This window comes from Propithecus coquereli, unplaced genomic scaffold (assembly GCF_000956105.1).
Source record: "Propithecus coquereli isolate 6110/MARCELLA unplaced genomic scaffold, Pcoq_1.0 Scaffold507, whole genome shotgun sequence".
NCBI lineage: Eukaryota > Metazoa > Chordata > Mammalia > Primates > Indriidae > Propithecus > Propithecus coquereli.
The window spans coordinates 501,278-529,011 of NW_012150919.1; the positions used below are offsets into that span (position 1 = coordinate 501,278).

At 37.2% G+C, this 27,734-nt stretch overlaps 1 protein-coding gene across 1 annotated transcript in view; it reads right to left on the bottom strand.

The window, feature by feature from the left end:
• Window positions 1–238: 238 nt before the first annotated feature.
• Window positions 239–27,734, bottom strand: part of LOC105820114 (hepatoma-derived growth factor-related protein 3) — a 96,353-nt gene continuing 68,857 nt past the window's right edge. The window contains exons 2-6 of the mRNA XM_012656535.1: window positions 21,042–21,118; window positions 15,207–15,345; window positions 14,718–14,876; window positions 10,427–10,573; window positions 239–1,459 (exon numbers count right to left, since the gene is read on the bottom strand). Of these exons, the coding sequence (XP_012511989.1) occupies window positions 1,454–1,459; window positions 10,427–10,573; window positions 14,718–14,876; window positions 15,207–15,345; window positions 21,042–21,118 (528 nt within the window). The 3' untranslated portion in view covers window positions 239–1,453. The remainder of the gene's footprint in view (window positions 1,460–10,426; window positions 10,574–14,717; window positions 14,877–15,206; window positions 15,346–21,041; window positions 21,119–27,734) is intronic.

The following is a 27,734-nucleotide window of genomic DNA, read 5'->3' on the forward strand; positions in this document are numbered from 1 at the left end:
TTCAATATAAGAAAAGCATAAGAAAATGGGATACAAATCAATGCATGGATAATACTAAGTATGTAGATCGAGGGTCCACCGGGCTGGTAGATACGCATGTGCAAGCAAATCACGTGGTCCTCTCCCCAGCTCCCCGCCCCCCCAGTGTTTTCAAATAACCTAAAACCCAGAGAGAGAGAGTGTTTAAAAAAAAAAAAAAGTAATAAAGAAAAAGAAAACCCTCACCTGCACTTGATTCTATTGTCAACTTGCTGTTAACAGTTTTTGCTTTAATATATGAATTACATTAATACCTCACATTACATATATGAAGCCAAATTACACTAACTTCGTTGTTTACAACCTCAAATCTTACTCCCAGTACACATTCCAATAAATTTATTCTGTAAAAACAATACATTTTTTTGTTTTTGATTTTTTTACAGTAAACTTTTCAACTACAAACCTCGAATACGCAAAAGATGTTCCAAAGACAAGCATAACAGGATTGATAAAACTCAAACTGACTAAATGTGTTCTCACAATATAAGCTGGCATAAAAATAAATAAAATTCTCTATTATCACAATAGCAACAATAATGTACACATAATAATGGTTTGTGGATGAATATTAACTATTCTAATTCTAGTTCCAAAAGAAAACAGTTCATTTTAAAAGTCTATATTTAAAAGTCAATGCTTTGTCTGGTTTCCCATAGGGCTGCTGCTGAGTCCAGCTTTAAAATGTAAAGTGTCCACCTTGAGTGATTAGCTCAAATTGTATTGGCATTGGGAAAAAAATAAATCATTGCTTTTATTCTGGAGTAACACAAAAAGACTCACTAACTTCACATATAGAAACTTAGTTTGTGTACATAACAATATGAATTTTGAGAAGTATAAGCTGTCAACTAGCTATTTCTAATACGGAATAGATATTTTACAATATGGTTAAACTTTACACATGGCCTCAAAACTGAAGGACAATTTTAATGTCATCTTCAATATACCAACATTAATGTATTAAGGAATTAGTTCCTGGGTTCTGTCACAAAGAAGAAATTCCATCCTTAAGCATTATGTTGAGTGGTCATCTAAAAAAATGCTAATTTATATTTAACTGAGTGTTTGGTGATGGTGGGGTAAAGGCAGGAAAATGATGAACACAACTGCCTTGATCAAACGATCCTAGACATTTTTAAGTCTGCGCAAAAATCTTGATAATCCTTAGTGGTTAAGGGCAACTTCATGCAACCAAATAATATGAAATTAAATCAGTAACTTTAAAAAAGGCTAAAATGTCTTTTTTTCCCAAACACAACAGAGAGGAATGTGAATAATGTACATACAAACTGGGGTTCTGTCAGTGACAACAAGGACTATGTGTTGGTTCATATCAAATCCAAGAATATTAGACAACCAAACATATAACCTTCTCGTGGTTTCTCTTAATATGCAGCATTCATTAGGGTAGTTAGGTCTGTAAAAAAAGAAAGAAAACAAGCCTTTAGATGATTTAGGATACTAACAATGAGAGCTATCCACACCTCCATAATATATAACTGGTTTTCTGAGGTTTTGATATGCACTGCAACATTAACAATACTTACTTAGCAAGAACAGCTTGAAGCTTTGCTTTATACCTATCAGTGCAAAAAGTTAAAAGACATACTAGGGAATTTTTAGTGCTACATTTTAAAAAAAAGGAAAAGAAGAATAAACTTTTGTCTACTGTCTGTCAGGGCAATACAACCTAAGGCTATGTTATTTCCTGAGATACAAAAAGTCAACGGAGAAATTGATATAATCTATTTTTGTGAGGACTGTGATGTCAGAAAAGCTGTGTAAAATTTAAAAAGCATTTAAGAGTATGCACAAATTAATCTTCAAAATATTTACAACTTAATCACTTATGACATATGGCTCAAAGAAATACAAGAGTTAACAAAATCAAGATGTTCAAAGTCTTTGACTTCTTGCTTTTGAAAAATATATAAAGGATCAAAAAAAGGAAGCCTAGATGTCTTTTAAAATTTAGATGGCATCCATGTGACAAAGATAAAATATTTGTTTCATAAAAGAATTATGTTTCAATTTGGGTTCCACTTTAAATTGTGTCAAGTTCTATTTCCCAAAAAGGATGCTATTTTTGTTTTCTTCATCATTAACCCAAATATATTAAACCCCTTAGTAAAGCTCTTATAGGATAAATGAAAGAAGGAACTCAGGCCCCAAATATTTTTTCTAAAAACAGGCTACTTCAGCTCTATTTCACTAAATCAATGAACATATTTGTAAGCACAAATGTACACACTCATGGGTATGTTCTCAGCCAAAATGTATATATACTTCTATAAATGATTCCAGGACCTTCACAGGAGGAAAAGTTACCAAACCTACCATACCCTCAATATAGCAGAAATGCATTTCTTAGCCTTCTCTGTCCCTACCAAAATGAGGTAGTCAATCTTAAACGAAAAACATTTAAAATCTGTGAACTTGCAAAATGCAATGCCCAGTGACTCCTAATTATTTATTAACAAATAAAAACACTAGATATAAGATTATACTCACAGATACTTTGGAGGATTTTCCTCCCTTGTGAAGGAGGAAGACATCCATTAGAACAATGAGAAATGGTTAGTCAACCAAAGAAACCTTTACCAATGTCTTTTTATTATTAATGTGAAAGGCAATAAATTCAGTGTTTACCTTGGTAGAAAATTCATAGTAACAACTATCAATCCACATCAAAGAATATTTTTGGAATGGATGGTTCCACAGCAGCCTCACAGTATTACTAATACCTCAAACAAAGTGAAGGTGGCACCAGAATGTGACCACAACTTTAAGCACATGCTTATTTTTATCTTTAAACAAGGTACTGTCAAATGGGTGCTTTGTAAAGGCAAATTATAAAATCTGAGGTTTTTTTTAAACTTCTCATACCATAGTCATTCTATTTATATCTATGTATTGAAAAATTCTATTTGTATCTATCTGTATCCATGTATTGCCAATTCATAATGGTATATAATCTGGACATGGTACTGAGTGTCTGCCAGACCTAAAGTCTCTTCTTAGTAAGTAGCCAGAAATGGTTCCTTATGCACTGGTTGACATGCACGCCTACATTGGATAATGGCTGGGGAATCCAATCAGATTCTCTCTTGAGGAACCTGAGTGAGGCATATTGAGAGGCTGTAGGGTGGCAGTGAAACGGGAAGGTACTCAGAACACAGTCAGCAGAAGCTGTGAGGCAGCAGAAGTCATAAAGATCTTTTCATGGAGCACCATGTTTATGTCAGCCATATTCAATATGCCTATTTGAATGTGGCAATTTGGCACTTTGTAAAAAATAAACAAAGTGACTTATTACTTCAAGAGGAACAACTGACAGTATTTGTTGCCGATCATAAAATTTGAGCATTTAAGTGAAAAATCAGAATTTTGAATCCTCCATCATTGGCAGCTTCCCAATACTTAGACTTTTCTAATGAGGTAAGTAGTGATATTAAAATATTTTATAATGAAATGGGTCACTATTTGGAAGACACAAACTAACGGAGAACCAATATTTTCCAAATGGGTGAAAGCGATACAAAGTGCCAGATAGTCCAATGGGTTTTAATGTAACAGAATAGTTAAAGTTAAGATTTCACATTGTAACTAACCTTTAAGAAACTACCTCTTACAGAATTAGTCTAATATCAAACAAGAATATCTATAATTAGCTGGCAAGACTATTAAAATATTCATCTCCATTTTCTAATTGCATATCTATATAAGGCCAGATTTTCTTCATATACTTCAACAAAAATTACATATTGCAACAGACAGAATGCAGAAGCAGGTAAGAATCCAGCTGTCCTCTATTAAACCAGATATTAAAAGATTTGCAAAAATGTAAAACAATGTCATTATTCTTAAAGCATTTTTGTAAAAATAACTATATTTTCCATAAAGATGCTATTTATGTGAAGTTATGGGTTTATTATTATTAAATGAATTAAGTATTTTTAATTCTGTTTTTATTTCTAACTAAGTTAAGTATCAATAGCTATAACATATATAAACAAAGCTCTCTGGGACCCTCAATAACTTTTAAGGGTATTAGAGGGGTCCTGAGACCAAGAATAAGTAAGAGTAAATGGTGAAAGATGAGACTGGAAAGATAAATTGAGGTCAGACATGAAGGGCATTATATGATGGAATTAAGAGTTTGGACTTGATCTTGTGGACAGCAGGGACAGGTTCAGGGTCAGAAGAATAAAGGCACGGACAGTGGTAAATAGCTACACTGAAGACTGTAGCTGTCCTCCCAACATTTATTCTACCTTCCTCCCCTTCCCCCAATTGTGGGGTAGCCTTGTGATCTGGGACTTGATTCCAGCTCCACGGGTGAGTAGAACCTGACAGGTGCGAGCCTTTGCAGGGATTAGATCAGCAGCTGGATCAGGCGTGGGCAGCTTTCTGACATGGTCTCCAGTGATCCCTGCCTCCTGGTATTTACACCCTTGTGTAATCCCCTCCCCTTGAGTGTGGCCTGGATTGAGTGGCTTGCTTCTAACAAACAGAATGAGGCAAAAGTGATGGGATGTCACTTCTGAGATTTGGTTACAGAAGACTGATTTCTGCCTTGCCAGCACTCGCTTGCTGACACTTTATTGCTTGCTCTGATGAAGCCAGCTGCCATGTTGTGTGAGTTGCCTCTTGGAGCGATCCAGGTGGCAAGGAACCAAGGGAGGGCCCTGGCCAACAGCTTGTGAGGAACTGAGGTCCTCAGTCCAACACCTGTGAGGAGCTGAATCCTGCCAACAATTACTTGAGTGAGCTTAGAAAAGGATCCATCCCCAGTTGAGCCTTAAGATGATCTGAGTCCCAGCTGACCTAGACTGCAGCCTTGTGAGAGACCCAGAGACGGAGGATTCAGCAAGTTGCACCTGACTGGATTCCTGATACATAGAAAAGATGAGATCGTAAATGCTGCTTTTAAGTCACTAGGTTTTGGGGTAATTTGTGACATGACAACAGATAATTAACCCAGCAGGCCTAAACCAAGCAGTGCATGGTATCCTCCTGGCCAGAGATTAGTCAACTCCACTTCCCATCTACGTGAACCAAGGGGAGCTAAGTGTTTGGACAAGGGAGGCTGCTCCCTTCTGCCTCCTGCTTCCACTAGTCAGACAGCCTCTGGGAACAAAGAAGGGACCCCTTGTAAGAATCTCTTCTCTCCTTCTCCTACCAATGCTCATAACTTCAACTCAACATCTGCCTTGAGACCATCAGGCTTTTTATCTTTATGCCCTTTATCCTTGCTTACTTCAAGATGGGCTCTGGACTCACATTCCTTTATACATGTCCTTTTATGACCTCATTTCTTAACAGGCCTCCCCGCCCCCAATTCCTTAATCTCTTCTACTGGGCTCCCTGGAAGTCACATTCAGCCATTAGCAAACCTCCTATATTCCCAACTGGAATTTCCAAGATCTTCTACTTGCCAACTTTTTCTAACTGAAACCTGCTTTCTCATAAGGGCAGTGCTGTTCTTCCCCTGCAAACTCCTCAAATGGTAGCTCTTTCCTCTCCCACATCCCTTATACTACTGGCCCTGGAGTGGGGAAGGTGTCCTTCTCTCTTTTCACTACTATGTATGAGCTGTTCTTCCTCTCTGCTGTACCCCCATCCTCTGAAAAGAAAATCCTGCCAGCTTTGAATCTCAGTACTGTAAGCCACTCCCCTCATTACTGCAGCCATCCAGACTCCCTAGATGATTCCCCTTACTCCTCAAAGATTTTAGCTCTGGCCCACTGTCATTCAGTATCTTAATTCCTGTGATTTCAATATCCATGAAGATTATCTTTCTAACATTCTGGTATCTTGGTTTCTTTGGCATCCTCTCTGCCAAAGATCCTGTCCTCTGCCCTATCTTAGTCATTCGTCCCACGGTTATTTCTTAAGACAAGTGATTTGCAACTACTGAGAGTATTTGTAAATACTGTTTTAAGCCACTGTTTTGGGGGTAAAATTATGGGGGAATTTTAGGTTTAGCACCCTAGACAGGAACCAAGGGTGCTAATGTTCTATGATGTGGACAGTGTGCATACAATGAAGCATTATCGCACTCAAAATACCAACAACACCTGCACTGTCATTAGCAACTACTGCAACCCTTACACAATTCAATTCAAATATTTCACTCCGCTATCACCACCTCTATTTCTAGCTCACTCCCTCTATTTGATATTCCATCTCCAATAATTCTTTGATACGCAAAATCTGTTGATCATATCCTTTCCTCGTGTACACCTCTCCCTTTTAACATATTTTGAATTCCATGGTACACTGTTATAGTCACTCCCTTGCACACGCCCTCAATTCCCTGGTCTTTAATCTCCTTTACCCTACTCACTGGGCAAACGCCAATTCTAGTTAAATTCAATTTTCTGCTCTGTGACTGGACAATTGAATATGCCTAGAGAAAAAACACACAACCATTCTGTCTGCTCTTACTTCAAATTCATGACCACCAGCCTCAAGTGGGCCCTTACTGCTGCCTGGCAATTCAACTTCATTTCCCAGGTTCATTCACTCTTCTATTCTTCTAAATGACAATGTTATGTCTTTTCCTCTCTCTTGAAGCTTCCAACACTTCTTCCTGTTCTCATTCTTAAATGCTAACCTTATTTCCTAAGAAAATAGAAGCAATCAGATGAGAACTTTTACAAGCTCTCCCTCCAATTATCTACTTACCTGTATCTGTGTCCAAATACTCTGCCTTCCCTCCTGTTTCAATGGATGAACGAGGGTAACCCCTCTAGATATGCACTATATCTTATGGCTGTTTAAAGGGTACTGCTTCAGCAATTCTTTCTTACATTATTATTTTGTGATCATTCCTCACTTGGATCACTCTTACCAGCATCTATGCTATAAATTCTCACATCAAGAAAAAAAGCCCCTCCTTGACCTTCTATCCCAGATCATGACTATTAAGTATTTGAAAAGACGTTTAAGATTAGGCTGCTACCCTTACAAGATTTCAGAACTCATTAGAAAGCTACTATAATTAAGAGTGTGTAGTATTGACCAAAGGAACAGAATAGAGAACCCAGAGAAAGACTCATGGATATATAACAGATGGCAGTGCAGATCAGACAGAAAAGGAAGGACTACTCAATAAATGGTGCTGAAAATGCTAGCCATAAAAAGGAAAGTTTGATATAGCTGACTATAATAAAATTAAGAAGGTCTGTTCACTAACAGTATCAGAAAGAAACTGAATGGACAAGTCATAAACTTGGAGAAGATACTTATAAGGCACATGACCATGCATGTTAGTTAGAATCCAGAACATGTAAAGAAGCCCTACAAATCAATAAGAAAAAAAATCCCATAGGAAAATAAGCAAAAACCAAAACCAAGCACTGCACAGAAGAGGAAACATGGATGGTCAATAAAAATGAAAAGAAGCTCAACCTTATCATTAATCAGGGAATTGTAAATTAATACTATAATAGACCATTTTTTGTCTATTATGTTGGCAAAAATTAAAAAGCCTGACTATGCCAAGTCAATCACAGGGGACTCTCATACACTGTTGGTGGGAGTGTAAATTGGTCCAACTACTAGAAAAATAATTTTGCATTATCCTGTAAAGTTAAAAACCATAAACCATGACTCAGTATTTTCAGTTCCAGTTACATACTCCTAGTACATACATGTGCACTAGAAGACAAGTATGAGAATATTCACAGAAATATAGCTTATAACTGCAAAAATCTGGAAACAACCCAAATGCCCATCAATAGGAGACTGGATAAAGTAAGTTGTAGTATACTCACAAAACTGAATATTATACAGTACTGAAAAAGGAATAAAACTACTGCTACACATAACCACATGAAGGAATCTTGGAAACATAGTGGTGAGTAAATGTCATGATTTTTTTTTAAAAAAAGTTCAAAATCAAGCAAAATTAGACAATATATTAAGCATATACCTGTATGCTAGATATGGGCTAGGATTTAAAAATGAAAGAAAATAATAAATACAACATTTGTACTCAGCTCTGGGAAAAAAGAAGGTGGGACTAGATACAAACATGTCAATAGATACAAGTCAATTATTATGTTCTAGTTTTTAGGTTGAGTGGTAGAGTCACTGGTATCCATTATAACACAAGGCCTCATAACTTTATACTATATACAGATAATTCTCTATGCAGAATAGATAATTCTTTTGTATATAACAAAGATATTACTAAAAACAGGTTAAAAACAAAAGGATCCCACGCTCTTGCTTCCCACTCTGACTCTTAACAGCTGTGTGACCCTGGGCCAATTCTTTCAGCCTCAGTTGCCCCAGCTAACAAATGGAGATAATACATACACCTACCTCCTAGGGTTTGCATGAGGATTAAATGACATAACGCATGCACGGCATTTAGAACAATATGTGGCACACAGACTACTGTTGCTACCTAGAAGCAATTACTATTTTCTAAGGTACTTTCAAGATATTCAAGTAGAAATGGTTTCATTAGCAATAAAAAAGTGAATCTACAATGCAGGAGATACAGAGTGGAAAGTCATCGGTAATACACAGCAGTTGAAACCATATGAGTAGATAAGATGGACATAAGTTTTCAGAGCAGAAGTGTGTCCAGTCGGATTGAAGAAAAAAGAGCTCTAGAAAGGGACTGAGAAGGAATAGGGAGGGGAAGCAGAAGAGACTGGTGACCTAGAGGAAAGTCAGGAAGAGAAAGTGTCTAATGGTCTTAAATGTTGCAGAGGTAAAAACAAAGATCAAAGGAGACACTGGATTTGGCAATGAGAGGATCCCTAGGGACCTTAACAAGAGCAGTTTCAATGAATTGGTCAAAGAAGGAACAAGAGTGCAATGGGTTAAGTCAAGAATGAGTAGGAGGTAGGGAAATGGAGACTGGGAGAAAAGATAATTCTTGTTAAGAAGTTTAGAGATGAAGAGAATGGTGAAAAGGGTAGAATATATGATTCTTCAAGAATAAAGGAGATCGTACAGGCAGAGGGGAAGGAGCCAGAAGAAGACATCAGTACAGGAGAGAAAGGAGACAACTGATTGGGTGTGCCTTGGACAAAGTAGGAGGAGATAATATTCTGGACGCTGGCAATAGAAAGGTGTAGATTAGTGCTCCTCAAACTTTAACATGCATATGAATTACCTGGGCGTTTAGTTAAAATGCAGATTCTGATTCAGAATCTGTGGTCTGGGGTGGCCCTGAGATTCTGCATTTCTAACAAGCTCCCAGGTGATATTGACGCTACTTGACCACAGGCCACACTCTTGAGTAGTAAAGGTGTAGAACAACTCTTCCTCTGTCACAAGAAGTGTATCTAGAGGTAAGTTCAGTAGTAAAGGGAAGAGAAATTGTGGGAGCTTTTGCTATTTGCATATTGAAGCCACCTGAGATATATGTAGCATATCTATCGAGTGAGCCAAATATTCAAGTCCTCAGGGGTTGTTAGCAGGTATATGCCCCTGGGAAGGCTGCAGGCAAAGGTGAGGATAGAGCACTACTTACTGGAGAAAAGTCAAGAGAAGGAAGGTGGACAGAGGATAGAGTAAAGCTGAGCTGGGTGAGAGGAATAAGAGAACAATTAGAATCAAAATACTTTGGGTGTAATTATAGATAACTGGGATGAAGGAGGAAAGAACTGAGAAGTAAATAGGACTAACACGAATAGGCAAAAACTCAACTGAAACTAGATAATAATGTATCTCACAGGTCATTATTAAAATGATTTGACACTGTCCGCTTAGTCTTCATAGAGAAAAGACTCGTGGAAAATGCCTAGGGGCAAAATTGGCCTTAGCTAACACTTTTACAAAGGTGGACTTACGTGTGACTTTGAAGCTAATAGAGGTTAACAAGAGTTAAGAGTCCAAATGGACATATTTGTCCCTATGGGTACTTTAAATATCAATATTCAAATACTGCTTGAATATTTGAATATTTAAATATTTAAAGTCCCCATAGGTACATTAAATTACATACTACTTCTGGGAAACATGCAGCAGGATATATATAATACTCTATTTTGAATATACCTTTGATTCTATGATAAAAAAATATAACTGTCAAATTTTGAGGTGGCATTTTATAATTTCAATATTTCATACCATACTTTAAAAAGACTCTAAAGTTAGTTTAAAAAAGAATAAACCTGTTCACAGAGTTCCAAACTGACAGGAAGGTGTAATTCTCATTTGGCTCTCTTTTGTTTTCAGACTCTAAGCATTCGATCACTTATTAAGCAGCTGTGAGTGGATGTAAATAACAGAGAATACTTTTATTCACTTACTAACACAATGTTTACTAATGCTGACACATGGATGCCGAATCTGAAGCAAAATGTCCTCTAGGTTAGCAGAAGGTAAGAAAAATTACGTGTGTATCCTTCCTTACCCCTTCACTGGTTTTCTGCAAGTCTGAAGTTGTGTTTCTTGTGTCATTGCCGGCATCTCCACCCTCAGAGCTGCTTTTGTTTTCTTCTTCTTTGCAGTCTTTGTCATCTTCATCTCCTGGAGATTTCCGGGACTGTTTAGAGGATTTCTAAATGTTTAGACAAGTTAAATATTACAGTCAAAAGCAGAAATCCAAATGCACAAGCATAAGTAAGAGATGCAGAAGCAACTGACTTGTATCCAGCCTTTGTGGGTTGATACAGGCTGTAAAGATGCAACATGCAGTGTGCCACACTGAGCGAGGTGACATTGGACAAGCCATTTCACCTCACTGGGCCTCAGTTTAACCAGCTGGAAGGGAAACAGAAGTGGACTAGATGACCTCGTAGTTCTTTCCAGCAAGTGGTATTAAAAGCAGAAAATGAAGATTCATGTACCCAGAACCCTGTCAATGAATACATACATATAGCTGGACAGATACCAGCTTAAGAAACCTACAGAACTAGAAGGCACTTTAAAGGTTATGTTGTTCTTCCTTATCATTTTGCAAATGGAGGTCCAGAGAAGTAAGGTGAATTATCCAAGATAATATATGGATTCATGTCGGAATACTTTTGTTGAAGCTATTTGGCTAATGGTATATACAGAATCATCTTGACAAAACTTTTGTATCACTGTGTGATATAAACTAATTTTAATTTTTTAAATTATGGACAGTTATTTAAGAGCCCAAGGCTATACTGGTAAACTAGTCCTTTTTCCGATCATCCTGCATTTGAAATCAAGATGAACTCTAGAGAAAGATGAAAATACAATTATAGTTTGAGGTAAGAAATGCTTAGCAGAATAGCATTAAAATGTTAAAAAGTTGGCCCCAATTATGAACCTTAAGGAAGTACAATGTAGCATTTTTCTCCATTTCCTACAATTCTTCTTTTAGAAACTTTAAGAATCTTCAAGCACATTGCAAATAAGAGGTAAAGCAAACTGATTTAGCCAAGTTACTTGTGATCTTCCAGAAATGAATTTGCAAACTGAAGCTTCTTCAGAAAATCAGTTTTTAAAAATGCACCTTCCAAAGAGACATCTTCTGGCTATGTGATAGAATATGTAATTAAATTGTTTCTATTTTACTTAACAGAAACTACAAACCAAGCCTGAAGTGTCAGTTTAGAATGCAGTGAGTTTTACTTTTTACATGAAGAGAAAACAGGACTTAATACTCCAAATGTGGAGTGTCTAAAGTTAAGATTAAGAATGACACCAGTAAAAGTAAAATATTTTTTGTTCTCCTAATAAATGTAGTATAATTATTAGTAGGAATTGCTTTATATAGAAAATCTAAAATAATAGTCCTTGATCTGCAGTTCCTATAGATAATAATGTACAACTCCCTAAAATTTATAATGCTTATAAACTATACTTATGAGTAACCTTATAAGTGAGTTTATAAGTATAATTTGCTACATATTTGGTATACATAGACTAGAATCATGGCATTACTAAGAGTTTTACTAACAAGCTGCAACATTCAGGATTCTACTACAGAATCTGGCTGCCAAGCTATATTTGGTAACCTTGCAAAGCTCTTCAGATCACTGGAATTCCTGTAATTTTGGGGAAGGACCATCATCTATTTTATCAGTGTGGTCTTAAATTGGTTGTGTGTCCACATGTTGCTATCTTTGTTTTTTAACTAAAATTACTGATGGTTTATCATCATCAGTCTAGTTTGCTGTGAGGCTCTGATTAGCCTTACTGTATACAGTAAATAATTTGTATGCAAAATATTTTTGACCTATAATTTTCCAGTATCTGTTATGACTCAAATAGGAATCATCCATACCCTTACTGCTAAAGAAAGAGATCCATAATCCCCTCAAATCTGCTATTCTGTGACTTTGCATTATGATTATTGTGCTCTTTTTCCACAGAAAAGTGAAATTAGGTGAAGTAGAGGAGATTGATGTGGGATATTCCCCTCTACCTAACAGGGATGTAGTCAGAAAAGTTTGTGAACCACTACTTTTCCATGCAAAGGAAGACAATTCAACTTTAAGAAATAGATGTGAAGAAAGATCACCATATTTAACAAAAAGGAAGCATTTGGGAAGCCAAAAGAGAACAATGAGGTTATGCTAGGTAAGTGGTTCTCTAAATGTGGTTCCCAGATCAGCATTATCAGCCTTACCTGGAAATTTGATTCCTGGACCCCATCCTAGACCTTATGAAATAGAAATTCTGGGGGTAAAGCTCAGCAATATGTGTCTTAACAAGCTTTCCATGTGATTCTGATGCATGTGACAGTTTGAGAACCATTGTACTAGGTTACTTCATCGATATTAAAAAAAAAATTCTTAAGTGATCACAAAAGCTGTGATCCTGAAGGAAAGCCAAGGAAATAATCCTTTTATTTAAAATAGATAACTCTAAATAAGCTAAGTATATCTTTACCCCTTCACTGCTTAAAACTGTAAGTCCACCCCAGGTATGAGCCCCATTACTTCCGGTCTCTGCAGCAAGCAATGAAATAAGAGCATTTAAAAGCCACATATTCACACTATTAAATGTCTGGGCAACATTAGGTAGCTTAGATAATTTAGGGTTGCACAACATATTACATGGAAGTTCAGCAAGCAACCATAAACTAAATAAAATCAATTCCAGTGGGTGTTTAAATGAAGTCCAAAATGCTAAAAGAAATTCAGCTTAAAAAAATAATTGCAATGGAAGATACAGGCTGACAAGGAAAGTTCTAATTATTTGTTGTCATTTGCAAACTTTATCCCCATCCACAGCAAGCACATGTTTTTCATTAGGTGCACGGGAAATAATGCTGCATTCACACAATTTTACTTGTATGCCAGCTCAGTAGATTTCACAGACTGCCAAAATAAACTGATAGTCTGATAAACTTTCGGTACTTGTTTTTAAGGCGTTTCCTAAGCATATCTAGCCACTAAATACCAGAATCTAAATGGAAGTAATTTATCCAGCTATTTAATCATGTGAGAGACCAATTATAGTGAAATCTACACCAATCTTTGGTCTATCAAGTATCCATTTATCTTGTTTTCAGTTTCTAAAGGTGAATAATTTTTGCAATCTCATTGTGTTTTCAATTGCATTTCTCAAGTACCTAGACTTTCAATTGTAAATCTAGGATCATGTCACTCCTCTGTTTAAAACCTTCAATTATTGTTACATTTATAATAAAATCCAAATTCCACAATACGGCCTACAAGTCTGCATTATTTGGCCTTTGCCTGCCTCTCCCCCTTGATCGTGATTCTCTAGCCACACTTTCTTTCCATTCAGAAACACAGAGCTTTGCTGCTATGTTCCTTTCCCTCTGCCACACACGGCTTCTCCTCCCAAACCTTCTTTCAGGTCTCAGCATAAACTTCACCTTTTCAGAAAGGCCTGGTCACCCAAGCTAAAGTAGGTTCCCCATCTCTGTCATTCCCTACTCCCATTCATTTCTTTCATAGCCCTTTTCCAATTTATGTGTGTTTATTATTTACTTGATTACTATGTGCTACCCCCCATCCCCTACTGTATTGTAATTTATGTGGGGGCAGGAATGGAGCTGAATTTGCTCACCACTGTATACCCAGTCTAGTGTGGCTGGCATATACTAGGTGATTAGGAAACACAAGAACTAAATGAAGAGGCAAAGCACATTCTTTGAAGCAGAATCACAAGTAGGAATGTATCTTTATACAGTCATGTGCCACATAATGACATTTTGGCAGAGATGGACTGCGTATACAATGGTGGCTATGCCATACGGCCAAGGTGTGTAGTAGGCCATACCATCTAGGTTTGTGTAAGTATGCTCTATGATGTTCGCGCAATGATGGAATTGCCTAATGATGCATGCGTTTCTCAGAACATATCCCTGTGTTAAGTGATGACTGTATTTATATTTACAGTACATAGACATAGTCTTGAATTGTATTTGTCTCTCATGTTCCTAAATTCTTCAGAGCTTGTCTGGAAGTTATTGTAGGAGGCACAGCTACTCATATGTCTTCAACTAAAGAAGTCCTCCTCCAACTAAGAAAGTGTTATTTTCAGGGCCAAATCAGCCATAAAGAGTCAACAGCCAGATTCTCCAAACATTTACGGTTACTTGTATTATTCCCTCTGCTATATGATTAACCCTAGAGGCAGAGGCTCCACAGAATCTAGTATATTTCTATATGCTCAATAAACAAATTGAAAATAATCTAAAAACTTTTAATGACTATGCATGTAACATTAATAACAATGGGAAGTTTCTCAGTAACCTTTGAAGTGTATGACTTTTTCCGTTTTGAGCCTGCTTTTTCATTCTTTCTTTTGCCTTTTCCATCTTCTTCTACTCTATCACCTTCTTCTTCACTGCTTGCATCTGCAGTATTTCCACCTTCTCCCTCTGTTTCTGAAGAGCTCTGTTGCTGAATTGCCTAAGAAATAATAAAATATTAAAGCTAATTACATTTTTGAAAAAAATAGCACTTAACATAGACTGTGAAAAGAACCTATTTTAATTTTAAAGGGTTCAGTTTACTCTTAAGATTTTCAAAATAAAGGGCTGTCAAACTCAATTTTCCAGTGGCCACTGGATTTGAACCCTACTGGGTAAGAGTTAACATTTAATCCAAAATGTTACTGGAATCAAAAAGAATTCTGACTCCAAGGTAACTAATAGTAGGAAGGATGTATAAGAAAGATCTGAAAAAGATTTAAAACCAAAGAAATGAGATTTAGCAAGTGACAATGAACTAAACCAATACCTGGTATCCAGTAAACTTTACTCCTGGGTTATTTTCTATTTCCCACAATCCTTCATTAAATCCTTTCCGTTTGTTTGACTTTCCAAACTTGTCTTTGTATTCCTTATATGGAAAAAGGTCTTTGGGACCTAGAAATGCACTGCAGAGATATATCAGAAGTAGAACTGACATGGTGACCTTCAAATGTAAGGTATTTTAAATATCAGTATCAAATAATCAAACAAGATGTCAGAGCATATTATAGTAAACAAATTTAAAGTACATATAAACCCTCTGAGTTAGGCACATATTATAAGTTGTTTTAGATACATATTTGAAGGCAGAAAAAACGGATAGCTCAGCATATAAGCCAGCAACCCTGGATTGCTGGTGCTACTTTGATTTTACTTTTAAATGACCAATATCTTCTTTGTTTTGAAACTGATTTTTAGTTACACAAGTAGAATTATGGATGTCTACTTTGACCACTTAAGTCATCATCTTAAACTAAGATTTATCGATGTAAATCTTACCATAGAGGTAAGGGTTCTGTAAGATTCACAGTAAAAATATAAATTCTAGAATAAAAAAATACTTTACTCTATATATACTTGTCCTCCCTTATCCGTGGTTTCACTTTTGTTTTGTTAGCCACAGTCAACTGTGGTCTGAAAATATTCAACAGAAAATTCCAGAAATAAACAATTCATAAGTTTTAAATCTCCCACCGTTCTGAGTAGCATGATGAAATCTTGTGCCATCCCATTTGGGACGTGAATCATCCCTTTGTCCAGCATATCCACGTTCTTTACACTACCTGTTCATACTTAGTAGTGGCTTCTGTTACCAGATAGAAAAATGTAGTAAATATAGGGTTCAGTACTATTTGTGGCTTCAGGCATCCACTGGGCGTCTTGGAACATATTCCCTATAGATAAGGGGGGGGCCACTGTGCCACATTAGTGTATTTATTCACTATTATTTCTATAAATTGAAAAATCATTAGTGTTTAATGATACACTAAGCAAAAGAAGAAAAAAAGAGACAAGTGGTAAAACAGAATGTTATCCAATTTAAACCTTAGCCTAAATTAATCATAACCAAGAAAAAATGAGTTAGAATAAATACTGGGGATAGCTAATAGATCTGAGCATTCAAACCAGAGTATTTAGCAATATTATCTATGATATTAACCTGGTGAATAAACTGTGGAGGCCCAAATTCTGGCTGACATCCCTGAAGCTTACACTTCAAACTAAGATTCGTTTATTCATTCCTTCAATAAATATTGATTGAACATTTATAATGTTGTAGGCTAAGGATTCTGCAGGGAACAAAGAGACAAATATCTGTGCCCTCTTGGAGCACACACTCTAGTGCCAGAGGTGGGAGTGTGCACAGTAAAAAAGATAAAGAGTATAGTATAAATATGTAGTATGTGTACTAAAAAAATAAATAAATAAAAAGCGGAGAAGAAGGATGGGAAGAACTTGCGGTGGATTTTATAATTTTAGATACACAGATCAGGGAAGGCCTCACCAAAAAGGGAACATCTAAGTAAAGAACTAAAGGAGATGAAGGAACAACTCATGCAGTTACCCAGGGAAGAACAGAACAGGTTGAAGGAAGAACAAGCACAAAAGCCCTGCGGGGGGACAATGCCTAGTATGCCTGGGAAACAGAAGAGACTAGTGTGGGTAGAGTAAAATGAGTGAAGGAAGACCACAAGATGAGGTCAGAGAGATGACAGAGTACGGGCACAGATTATGTTGAGCCTTGGAGGCCACTATAAAGGCTAAGTGGGAAGGGAAGCCACTGAAGGTTTTGAGAAGAGAAGTGACAATTTATGTGTTAATAGGATCACTTTGGTTGCTGTGCTGAAAATAGAGTGAAGGGTTGGATACTATGGTACAAGCAGGGAGACTAATTAGAAGGCTAATGAAGTAATGATGGTGACTTAGACCAGGTTGTAAGCAGTATGACTGGTAAGAAGCAGTCAGATCCCAATTTCATTCTTAAGAGTTGTTGATGGGCTGGATATGGCATGTGACAGAGTGGAGTTGAGGATATCTCCAAGGTTTTAGACTGAGATATAAGAAGAACAGAGTTGATATTTATTGAAATGCAAAGGTTTTTAGGAGGACAAGATTTGGGGGTAAAAAGCTCAGTTTTAAATGTTTAAGTTCAGGCCGGACGCGGTGGCTCACGCCTGTAATTCTAGCACTCTGGGAGGCTGAGGCGGGTGGATCACTCAAGGTCAGGAGTTCAAGACCAGCCTGAGCAAGAGCGAGACCCTGTCTCTACTAAAAAATAGAAAGAAATGATCTGGACAACTAAAAAATATATATATAAAAAATTAGCCGGGCATGGTGGCGCATGCCTGTAGTCCCAGCTACTCGGGAGGCTGAGGCAGAAGGATCGCTTGAGCCCAGGAGTTTGAGGTTGCTGTGAGCTAAGCTGACGCCACAGCACTCTAGCCTGGGCAACAGAGCAGGACTCTGTCTCAAAAAAAAAAAAAAATGTTTAAGTTTAAAATCCTGGTTAGACATCCAAGTGAAGACGTCAAGTAGGCAGCCGGAGAGATAATTCTGGAGTTCAGGGGAAAGGTCCAAGCTAGAGATATAAATTTGGAAATTATCAGCAAAGAGAAGATATTAAAAGCTTTCAGACAATACATTAATAGTTTACTGTTGATCTTTGTAAATTCCATTTTCTGACTGGGTCTCAGTGTTGATCCCTCATATGGTCCAGCTGATCAAAAACTTCAAGTTGATAAAAACACCCAGGGAAGCTTTCTGACTCTAGAGCTGTTTAGGAATCAACAAACCTTTCCTTATTGCTCACCTTTAATTGCTCAGCATGATTCCATCTCATTGAACCCAGAAATAATTCATTAGGTTACTGAACATATTAATAACAAACATGTCAAAGTCTTGCTTGACAAACTGAATGTAAGAAAGAAATGCGTGTAGGGCAATTTCACTTTTAGAGAAATGTGTCATGAATTAAGACTTTGGCTTTTGACCTTCTCCAGCCTTTGACTTATGCATAGGAAATAAATGTGGGATAAGCTGCCTGATACTGACATCAGCTACTGATGCTAACCAGAGCTTGCCTACACTTTAATAATGCCTCAACATCAGGGTTAATGGTTATTATTTTTGGATGAAAGAGTTGATAAATTCTGGCCTTCCTTATTTTTATCTTGTCTCAATTTTGGATACCACTTTTGGATATATGAATTGCATGTCTTCCTATTACAGAGAACAGAAAGCATCCTCTTATGAATAAATGATATGTTTTTACTATCATTCCCCAGGAATGGATTTATTTATTTATTTTTTGTTTTTTTCTTTATAACATGTGCTGTACGATGATCCCAGGGATGACTTTAACTGACAACTGGCCAATTTAGTTTTTGCTAGAAAGAGGGACCCCAAATGAACTATTCTAAAATAAGTCATTTCTGATAGACAATCCTGTTTTTTTTCTGGATTAAAGATAATTTTATAAGCCAAATCTCCTCTCAATTGGTTAACTTTGCTCTATGTTTTACGAATATTAAAGGGTACGACAGAAGATAAAATTGTTAAAAGCTACATGTGCTAAGGACGATTTTTTTTCCTGGTCAAGGATTCCCTGAAAATTGTCCAAACTAAAACTAGTGGGGTTATGTTACATGGAGCAGAAGAACTTAGGGGTCCAGTCACCTATCTGCTTGAGAATTAGAGCAGATTCAAAGGCATGTTTTGAGGAAAATATTGGTCCTACATGGAGTACTCCTTTAGCTGAACTGAATACAGCCTTTTTGTTAAGTCCATCACCTTCCACATACTCTTCCTCATCTTCATTTCTTTCATTTAATTAATCTTAATTTAATCAATGGCTATTTTTAAAATACCTACCACGGGCCAGGCACTGTGCTAAGCACTGTGCATATATTTAGGATTAAGCAACACTGACATGATCTCTGCCCTTCACAGAGAGGGTAAACAGTACTTGCCAGGGCAAGCATAATCTCAGGTTCAGGGACACCGAATACTTAGTAAAAGTTCAGCAGAACCAATGTTATGGCAGGTTTTTGGAAGTTCATTTTCCTCCAGATACTTTAAAATCTACCTCTAGATGACTGAATTAGCCAAAAAAAAAAAAAAAAAAAAAAAAAAAAAAAAAAAAAAAAAAAAAAAAAAAAAAATCACACATGGACTACAGTACAACCAGTAACGAGATCTGGAGATAAATCCTAAAGAAAAAGCAAAACAATAGAATACACAAAAAATAGGGGCAGCAACGAGGAAAATATAAAAATATGTATCATAAAGTCCTAAGCACTAACACAGGTAAAAACATTTATTTCTAAGCTTTCTAGCAACATTTCTAAGGAAGAAAACATGATTAGTGTCATAGTCCACAGTGTCTATTACATAAAAATAATACAAAGGAAAATAAAACTAACTTCCTGAAAGAAACACACCCATTTCTCACATGAAGAAATAAATCTGTCTTGAGAGCCCTCCTCTGGCTCTCTGCTTCTCTTCCAAGATGAGAATGAGAAAGATATCAGAGTGGCAGAGACAGCGAGTTAAGAAAGAGTTCACGCCAGGCTTTACTAACATTCAGACGAATATAAGGGATAACCCTGAATTTGAAGACTTACAAAAATTTTGTGATAGTTTTTAGCTTTTACTCACATTTGCAATTTCTATTCCATTTGTTCCCTTGTTGTAAGTAACCATATACATTCTTAGTGTGTCAAAGACTGCCAACTGTCCCCTAGTATCCATTCTCTTCTTCATTTCTTTCATTAATGGATTATTCCTTCCAATTTTTAAAGCAAGATACAGAGTTGCCCAGCCAGAGACTATTGTTTCCTAGCTTCTGTAGCTTGACATGGTCACATGACCGAGTTCTTGCCACTGGAATGAATACAAGTGTAAACGATATACACTAAGTCCTCTAATGCTGTTGATAGGCTTTTGGAAATTGTGACTTTAAAGCAAAATGACATTGAATGAATGATGTTATTTAAGGACCTGCTGTCTGTGCTTTCCCTTAAAGTTAGTTTCCAAGAACTTACTGACATTAGTGAGGAATTACTGTATGCAATCTTCTTGTCATTTCCTCACAAGGAATTACTGTTCTTCACCTTACTCTTTTCTCCTTCCCTCTGTCTGGAAAACGCACACGTGCTGCTGAGCCAGTTTTTTTGTTTTAATAAGCAGACAAAGGCAACATCCCAGGGAATGACAGGACAAGACAGAAGAAACTTGGGTCCTTAGAGGAATCTACCCACCCTGATCTATCTGCCTACTTCTGGATTATTTCAAAAGAAAGAAAGAAACTTCTACATTATTCGAGACATTGCATTTGTAGATTCCTTTAGTATATAGCTCTTTAGCCTGTATGCTAACCAATCTAGTTAGAAACCCTTAAAAAGGTGGTATGTTTCCTTCAGGGTCCTACAAAGTGAAAGAGCCTAAGAAAACATAACTTTGTTTTGTGAAATATGAATACAAAAAATTTCTCTAGAAGGGAAATATACAAAAGCTACAAAAGAAGTTATTGGGAGTGGTAAAAGAACCACCCAAGGACTTAAAAGTATCCTAAAGGAGAATTCTGGGTGAAGACTAACATTTATTTAAAAAGAAGTGGAAATTACATTAAAAGCAAAGATATGCTTTTAGTTATAAAGATGTCCATGATGAAAAATATTTACATTAAGAAAAATACATTATGAAGCTTGGTAATTTTATATACTTGATTATAATGATTTTTAACAACATGTAAGATTGTCTATAAACAATGTAGTCTGGAGAATCAAGTTAGAGCTGTTGAAACTTTTCTTTGTTAACTTACGTCTCATGGGTGCCAAAAAAGAAGATGGGATACTTGTTTGCTGGAGGCTTCACAGCTCCCTCTGGGAGTTCATCAATCTATTAAAGATAAATGTAGTTATTAAGTGGTTACCATAAACATAATATAAGATTATTGTTCTGATAATTTATTGCTAATTTCAAAATAAGATTAATCAAAATCCTAAGAATTTTTGTTTTTTTTTTTTTTTGAGACAGACAGAGTCTCACTCCGTTACCCTGGCTACAGTGAGTGCCATGGCGTTAGCCTAGCTCACAGCAACCTCAAACTCCTGGGCTCAAGGATCCTATTGCCTCAGCCTCCCGAGTAGCTGGGACTACAGGCATGCGCCGCCATGCCCGGCTAATTTTTTCTATATATTTTTAGTTGTCCAGATAATTTCTTTCTATTTTTTTAGTAGAGACAGAGTCTCGCTCTTGCTCAGGCTGGTCTCGAACTCCTGAGCTCAAACAATCCACCCGCCTTGGCCTCCCAGAGTGCTAGGATTACTGGTGTGAGCCACCGCGCCCGGCCAGTAATTTTTGTTTTCTTGAACCTCACTAAACGATTCTGAAGGTCACATCTGGCCCACCACATGGAAGCTAACACTATGAACTGATTATAACTGTTATGATAATTCAGAACCAGGAGCCCAAACCAGGATCATTTCCTTTGATCCAATAGAGTTACTGATGGGAATCTGACCTAGTGAAAAATTTTAAAGACTAACAAATAAACAAAAAAGAAACAAAAAGATGTACTTTTTTGGGGTAATAGTGAGTATATAGAATATATAGAAACATAAACCTTTCAAGATAGGAGAATATAAAAAATTAGCTTGATGAAATATTATATAGACATTAAAAGACATCATCTCTTGCCTGGACTACTACAAGTCTCTCTTATCACTCTTTTAAACTACAATTTTCTTTTAAAATTCACATTTAATTATGTCACTTTCTTGCTTCAGATCTTTCTAAGCTTCTCACTGTTTACAGCATTCCTAGCTGTGCGTGTGAATTACTTCTGTAGCTTTTAAAAAATAAAGATATTTCAGCCTTTCCCCAGACCTACCAATTCTTATTGACAGATGAGGTTGAGAATCTCTGATAGGATAAAGTCCAAATTCCTTAGATTATATAGTTATATATACATTACTCCTTAGAATGTTTCAAGAAATAGTCCTTGACCATCTAAACTCCTGTGGCTTTCCTCTCCTCATGCCAAGATTTAGCAACATGAAACTACATGGAGATGTTTATAAGCATGCTATTTTCTTTTATGTAGTCTTCTCTGATGGTTGAACTTCTCCTCATCTTTCAGAGACACATAAGAAAATAAACCACAATGGGCGGGGGGGGGGGTAGGGAAGAAAAAATAAAATAAAACAAACCACAAGAAAATTGTCAGCACTTTTCTTCTGAGACCTCTTTAGGTAAGTTCCCAGAAATGCTTACATAGAAATGCTTTCTGGTTATAACTTAGCTTACCCTCTCCACCTCAAACACTAAAACTCCCAGCATTCACAGGGGTCCAGCAAGTGAGGAACCCTGAAATTTAAGCTTCATTAGCTTCGTGGTAAATCAGGTAGCTCTGATGGCCATGTCACTCTCTGGAAGCCAGACGTGGGTATAAGTCCTGACTCTGTCACTTAATGGCTGTATGACCTTGGATCAGTCACACAACTGCAGTTTCTTCATTTCTTCACATGTAGCTAATGACACCCATCCTGTAAAGTTGACGTCATCATCCAATGAAGGGTGGTTTAGAATCCTTGGCACACACCAGGTGCTCAATAAATGATAGGTAGTTTGTTTCTGTTACGATCTATCAGAGCCCCTAGAGAGAGAGCTTTTCCTCAACGTGGCTTACGAAGTCCTACTGCCCAAGTCCTATTGACTGACTTTTGGCTTTCCCCTATTGTTCCTGCCTGCCCTGTGGCATGGCTATGTTCAGACACATTTTTAAAATCACGTCTTTTGTGAAGCTTTAGCAGACTGCCCCTGCGGAACTTCTTGTTCCACTGCTGTAACTGCTGAATGCCGTATATGTGTCTACTGTTGCACTTTTTACCTAGTACTACTCTATTTTCAATTTATTCCCCTTTACCAGACTATGAATTTTGAATATAAGCTACATCTTATTAAAAAAATCTATCCCAGCCGGGCGCGGTGGCTCACGCCTGTAATCCTAGCTCTCTGGGAGGCTGAGGCGGGCGGATTGTTTGAGCTCAGGAGTTCGAGACCAGCCTGAGCAAGAGCAAGACCCTGTCTCTACTAAAAAAATAGAAAGAAATTATCTGGACAACTAAAAATATATAGAAAAAATTAGCCGGGCATGGCGGCGCATGCCTGTAGTCCCAGCTACTCGGGAGGCTGAGGCAGGAGGATCGCTTGAGCCCAGGAGTTTGAGGTTGCTGTGAGCTAGGCTGACGCCACGGCACTCACTCTAGCCCGGGCAGCAAAGTGAGACTCTGTCTCAAAAAAAAAAAAAAAAAAAATCTATCCCCAGCAGAATCTCTGGCACATAGTGATTCTTAATTAATCTGTGCTTTCATAATAACATTTTATTCATTTAAGAATATGTCAGTATGGAAAAAGTTTTATGACATAATGTTAAGGAGAAAATCACTTTATGTACAATATGATTACAATTATATATACATAGCTTTATAGACAGGGAGTGAAAGGAATATGGAAAATATAAACATAGAAATGTAAGGTCAGTGGTATTAAGGGAAAAAATTTTTCTCTTTTAAATTTCCTTTTTGTTGTGATAATTTCAATTTGCAAGAAAACAAGTTCTTCTTCATATCAAAAGATAATTACCATTCTATAAACATAGTTTCTGGTATTTCTTTGCAGCTGCCATTTAATAACCCTAAAGATACAGATCATTTCAGTGGTAAGTTAAAAATTTTGCTTCAAGATATTTCTGATGGGGGGCAAGGGCAACATACGTAACCTAAACATCTGTACCCCCATAATATGCTGAAATAAAAAAAAAAGATATTTCCGATAATTCAAAATTATAAGCAGAATTTCATTTTCTAACTATGATGGTGTAACTGGTACTGAACTAGTTCTTCCGCTGTAAACAACCTTAGAACTGGGCACAATAGATGTGCCAAGTGTTTTTAGGCATGGACAACAGGTGGCACAAGACTACATCCCCAGGAAAAGGGAAACTCCCAAGGACAGGCCCAAAAAGCAGAGCTGGAATCCCAGCTCTGTGCCCATACTGTGGCACAGTGAGCTAGATTCCAAGCAGAGTTGATGGAGCTGAGGAAGCAGAAGGAGAGGCTGAAGTAGCTGAACTGACTGCAATCTATGGGATGGGACTCTGGAAAGGATGAAGTTGTACATCTGGGGGTCCCATAAGTCTGTATGTAGAGTTCCTATGAGATTTTGACTGGGGGCTGGGCACATTTCTCAGAGGAGTATTAGAGAGAAGTTGCTACGGGAATGAGAACAGAAGTATTAGAAATCAATGGACTTTGGAAGTCCAGCTAGAGTAATCTTTTAATCACCTTCTTAATATTTCAGGCATCTAGCTAAGACACCACTAGGTTTTGCCCTAAGAGTAAGGTGTAGATTGAGACCTACTCTACATGTGTCCTAACAAAGCATAATACCAGGCCCTGTTGAGATCTGCATGGGAGATTTTAAAGGTTGAACAAATTAGTTGAGCTTGGGAAATACCTTGGGCTTCCCATAGATTTGTCCTTAAAAAATATAAAACCAAGTTATGCAAATTCAATGCTATCAGTCAATAATTGGATCACCCAGTATGATAAAAATTACGTCAGAAAAGATTTTAAAAATCCAGATTCTTGATAATTGATCACCAACAATGTTCAATATATAAAAAACAGAGCTAGATAAGAAAAAAAAGAGGAAAATGGGACCCATAATTAAGAGAAGAAGCAGTCAAGAGAAACTGACCCTAAAATGACCCAGATGTTGGATTTAGCAGACAAAGACTTCAAAGTAGCTCTATGTGGACTTAATGAATGGACATATAGAGAATCTTGGCAGAGAAATGAAAATAAAAAAGAACCATATGAGAAGTTTAGAACTTTTGTATTGTAAAAGTATTTTTGTATTGTATTGTAAAATACAATAACTGAAAAATTCACTGGATAGGCTTGACAGCAGAAGAATGAGTCAGTGAACCTGAAGACGATAGAAATTATACAATCTGAAGATTATAAAGTAAAAAGATAAACAGAGCTTGAAGAACTTGTGGGACACTATCAAATAATCTAACATATATGTAACAGGAATCCCAGAAAGAGTCAGAATGAGGCAGAAAATGTGAATATATTTGAATAGCCAAAAATTCCCCAAATTTGATGAAAAACATCAACTGACATGTCAGAAATCGATAAATCTCAAGCAGAATAAATTCAAAGAAAACCACACCTAAGTGCATCACAATCAAAGTGCCAAAAACAAAAATGACAAAGAGAAAATTGTGAAAAGAAAGAAAGAAAGAAAGAAAGAAAGAAAGAAAGAAAGAAAGAAAGAAAGACAGATTACACATAGTCAATCAATGGTAAAACTCTCCCTGACTGCTCATCAGAAATAATGGAGTCCAGAAGGAAATGCAATGACATCTTTAAAGTATTGCAACAGAAAACCCTTTCAACCCAGAACTCTGTATCAATATCTATATATCTATATTCTACATTAAAAATGAGCATGTGGAGTGATGTCAGCAAGACAGAGGAACAGAAGATTCCCCAGTATCACTCCCCCTCCCTACAAAAATACAACTAGAAACTATTCAAAGACAAGAATACCATCCTGAGTTAACCAGGACTCAGGAGAGAAGCAGAGAAACCCCATGGGCCCACAGAATTAAGAGAAGCTACAACCAGTAAAAGAAATGGTCATTTCGGATTGCACTCCCCTACCCCCCCCCCAAGCTGGCACGATGCTACTTACAGAGAATTTCCCTAGACCCATGGTTTCCAAGGTGAAAAGAAGGAACTGGAGGTGGATGTTCAATCTCCCCACTGGTCTGGAAATCTTCATGGGAAGCCCACCCTGGTCCCATCTCATGGGAACCATTGGAAGTTCCAGAGAGCTGAACCATCTGGGATGAATTAGGGAGAAAGAGTGGGGTGCTGACTGCAGTGATGAGCACTCGGATCTAGGCAGCTACTCTGTGCTATGATGAACAGGGATGCCCCATTGAAAAGAATGGCCAGTGCCACCATGGGCGCAATTCATGGGAAGGACCAAATTGCAGGCCAGATTTTCCACAAAGCCCAGGTGCTTGCAAGGAGCCTTCCCCTGGCTTGGAAACAACTAAAAGGTCAGGATTAAGTACCAGTGCCTACTTAAGTCTTCCCCACTCGGAAACAACAGCAAGGCAGAAATTTAGTTCTGGAGCACCATTTAAGTTCCAGTGTTCACTGTAACAATGAACAGGGTAGGGTATCAATGGCAGGGTAATGAATTAGTTCCAGTGTAGTGTTTTAGTTCTGGTGCTCACTGTAAGTCCTCCCCAGAATGGGAAGAAATAACAGGGTAGTATTTAAGTTCTGAAACTAAGTAGTAAAGATCTAACACTATCAAAGAACATCTGCAAAAACTGGAAGAGGTGGCTGTCTCCTCAAGTGTTCAGTCATTACATAAAGATGCAAGGATTGTGAAAACTCAGGAAATCTGACACCACCACAAGAAACCAACAAAATTCCAGCAATTTAACAAGAAGTACTGAAGATCTATGAAATGCCGGGTAGAGAATTCAGAATAATCCTCTTTAAAAAATTCAGGGAATCCAAAAAAATATGAGTAGAAAACTAAATAATCCAATCCAGGAACAAAATGATAAATTTGACAAAGAAATAGAAACAATTAAAAAATAAGTAGAAATCCTAGAAATATATAATAACTGAACTGAAAGACACATTAGAAAGCTTCAACAGCAGATTTTTTTTTTTTTTTTGAGACAGAGTCTCACTGTGTTGCCCGGGCTAGAGTGCCGTGGCATCATCCTAGCTCGCAGCAACCTCAAACTCCTGGGCTCAAGCGATCCTCCTGCCTCAGCCTCCCGAGTAGCTGGGACTACAGGCATGCGCCACCATGCCCGGCTAATTTTTTCTATCTATTTTTAGTTGTCCGATTAATTTCTTTCTATTTTTAGTAGAGACGGGGTCTTGCTCTTGCTCAGGCTGGTTTCGAACTCCTGAGCTCAAACAATCGGCCCACCTCGGCCTCCTAGAGTGCTAGGATTACAGGCTTGAGTCACCGCGCCTGGCCTCAACAGCAGATTTGATCAGACAGAGGAAAGAAATAGCAAGCTTGAAGATAAAAATATGAAATTAATCAGAGGAGTGAAAAGAAAAAAGAATAAAAAGGTGTGAAGAAGGCCTATGAAAATTATGGGACACAATCAAATAAACTAATCTCTGCAAAATAGAAATTCCTGAATGAGATGAGAGAGAAAAAGGCCTTGAAAGCATACTAAAGTAAATAATGGCTGAAAATTTCCAAAATCTGGAGAAAGATGACACTATCCAGGTTCAGGAAGCTCAAAGTTAATCAAACTCAACCAAAAGAAAAAATCCCCAAGGCATTATCATAATTGAATTAGCAAAATTCAAAGACAAAGAAAGTATACAGGAAGCAGGAAGAAAAAAAAAAATCACATTCAACAGGGCCATATAGGTTTCAGAGGATTTCT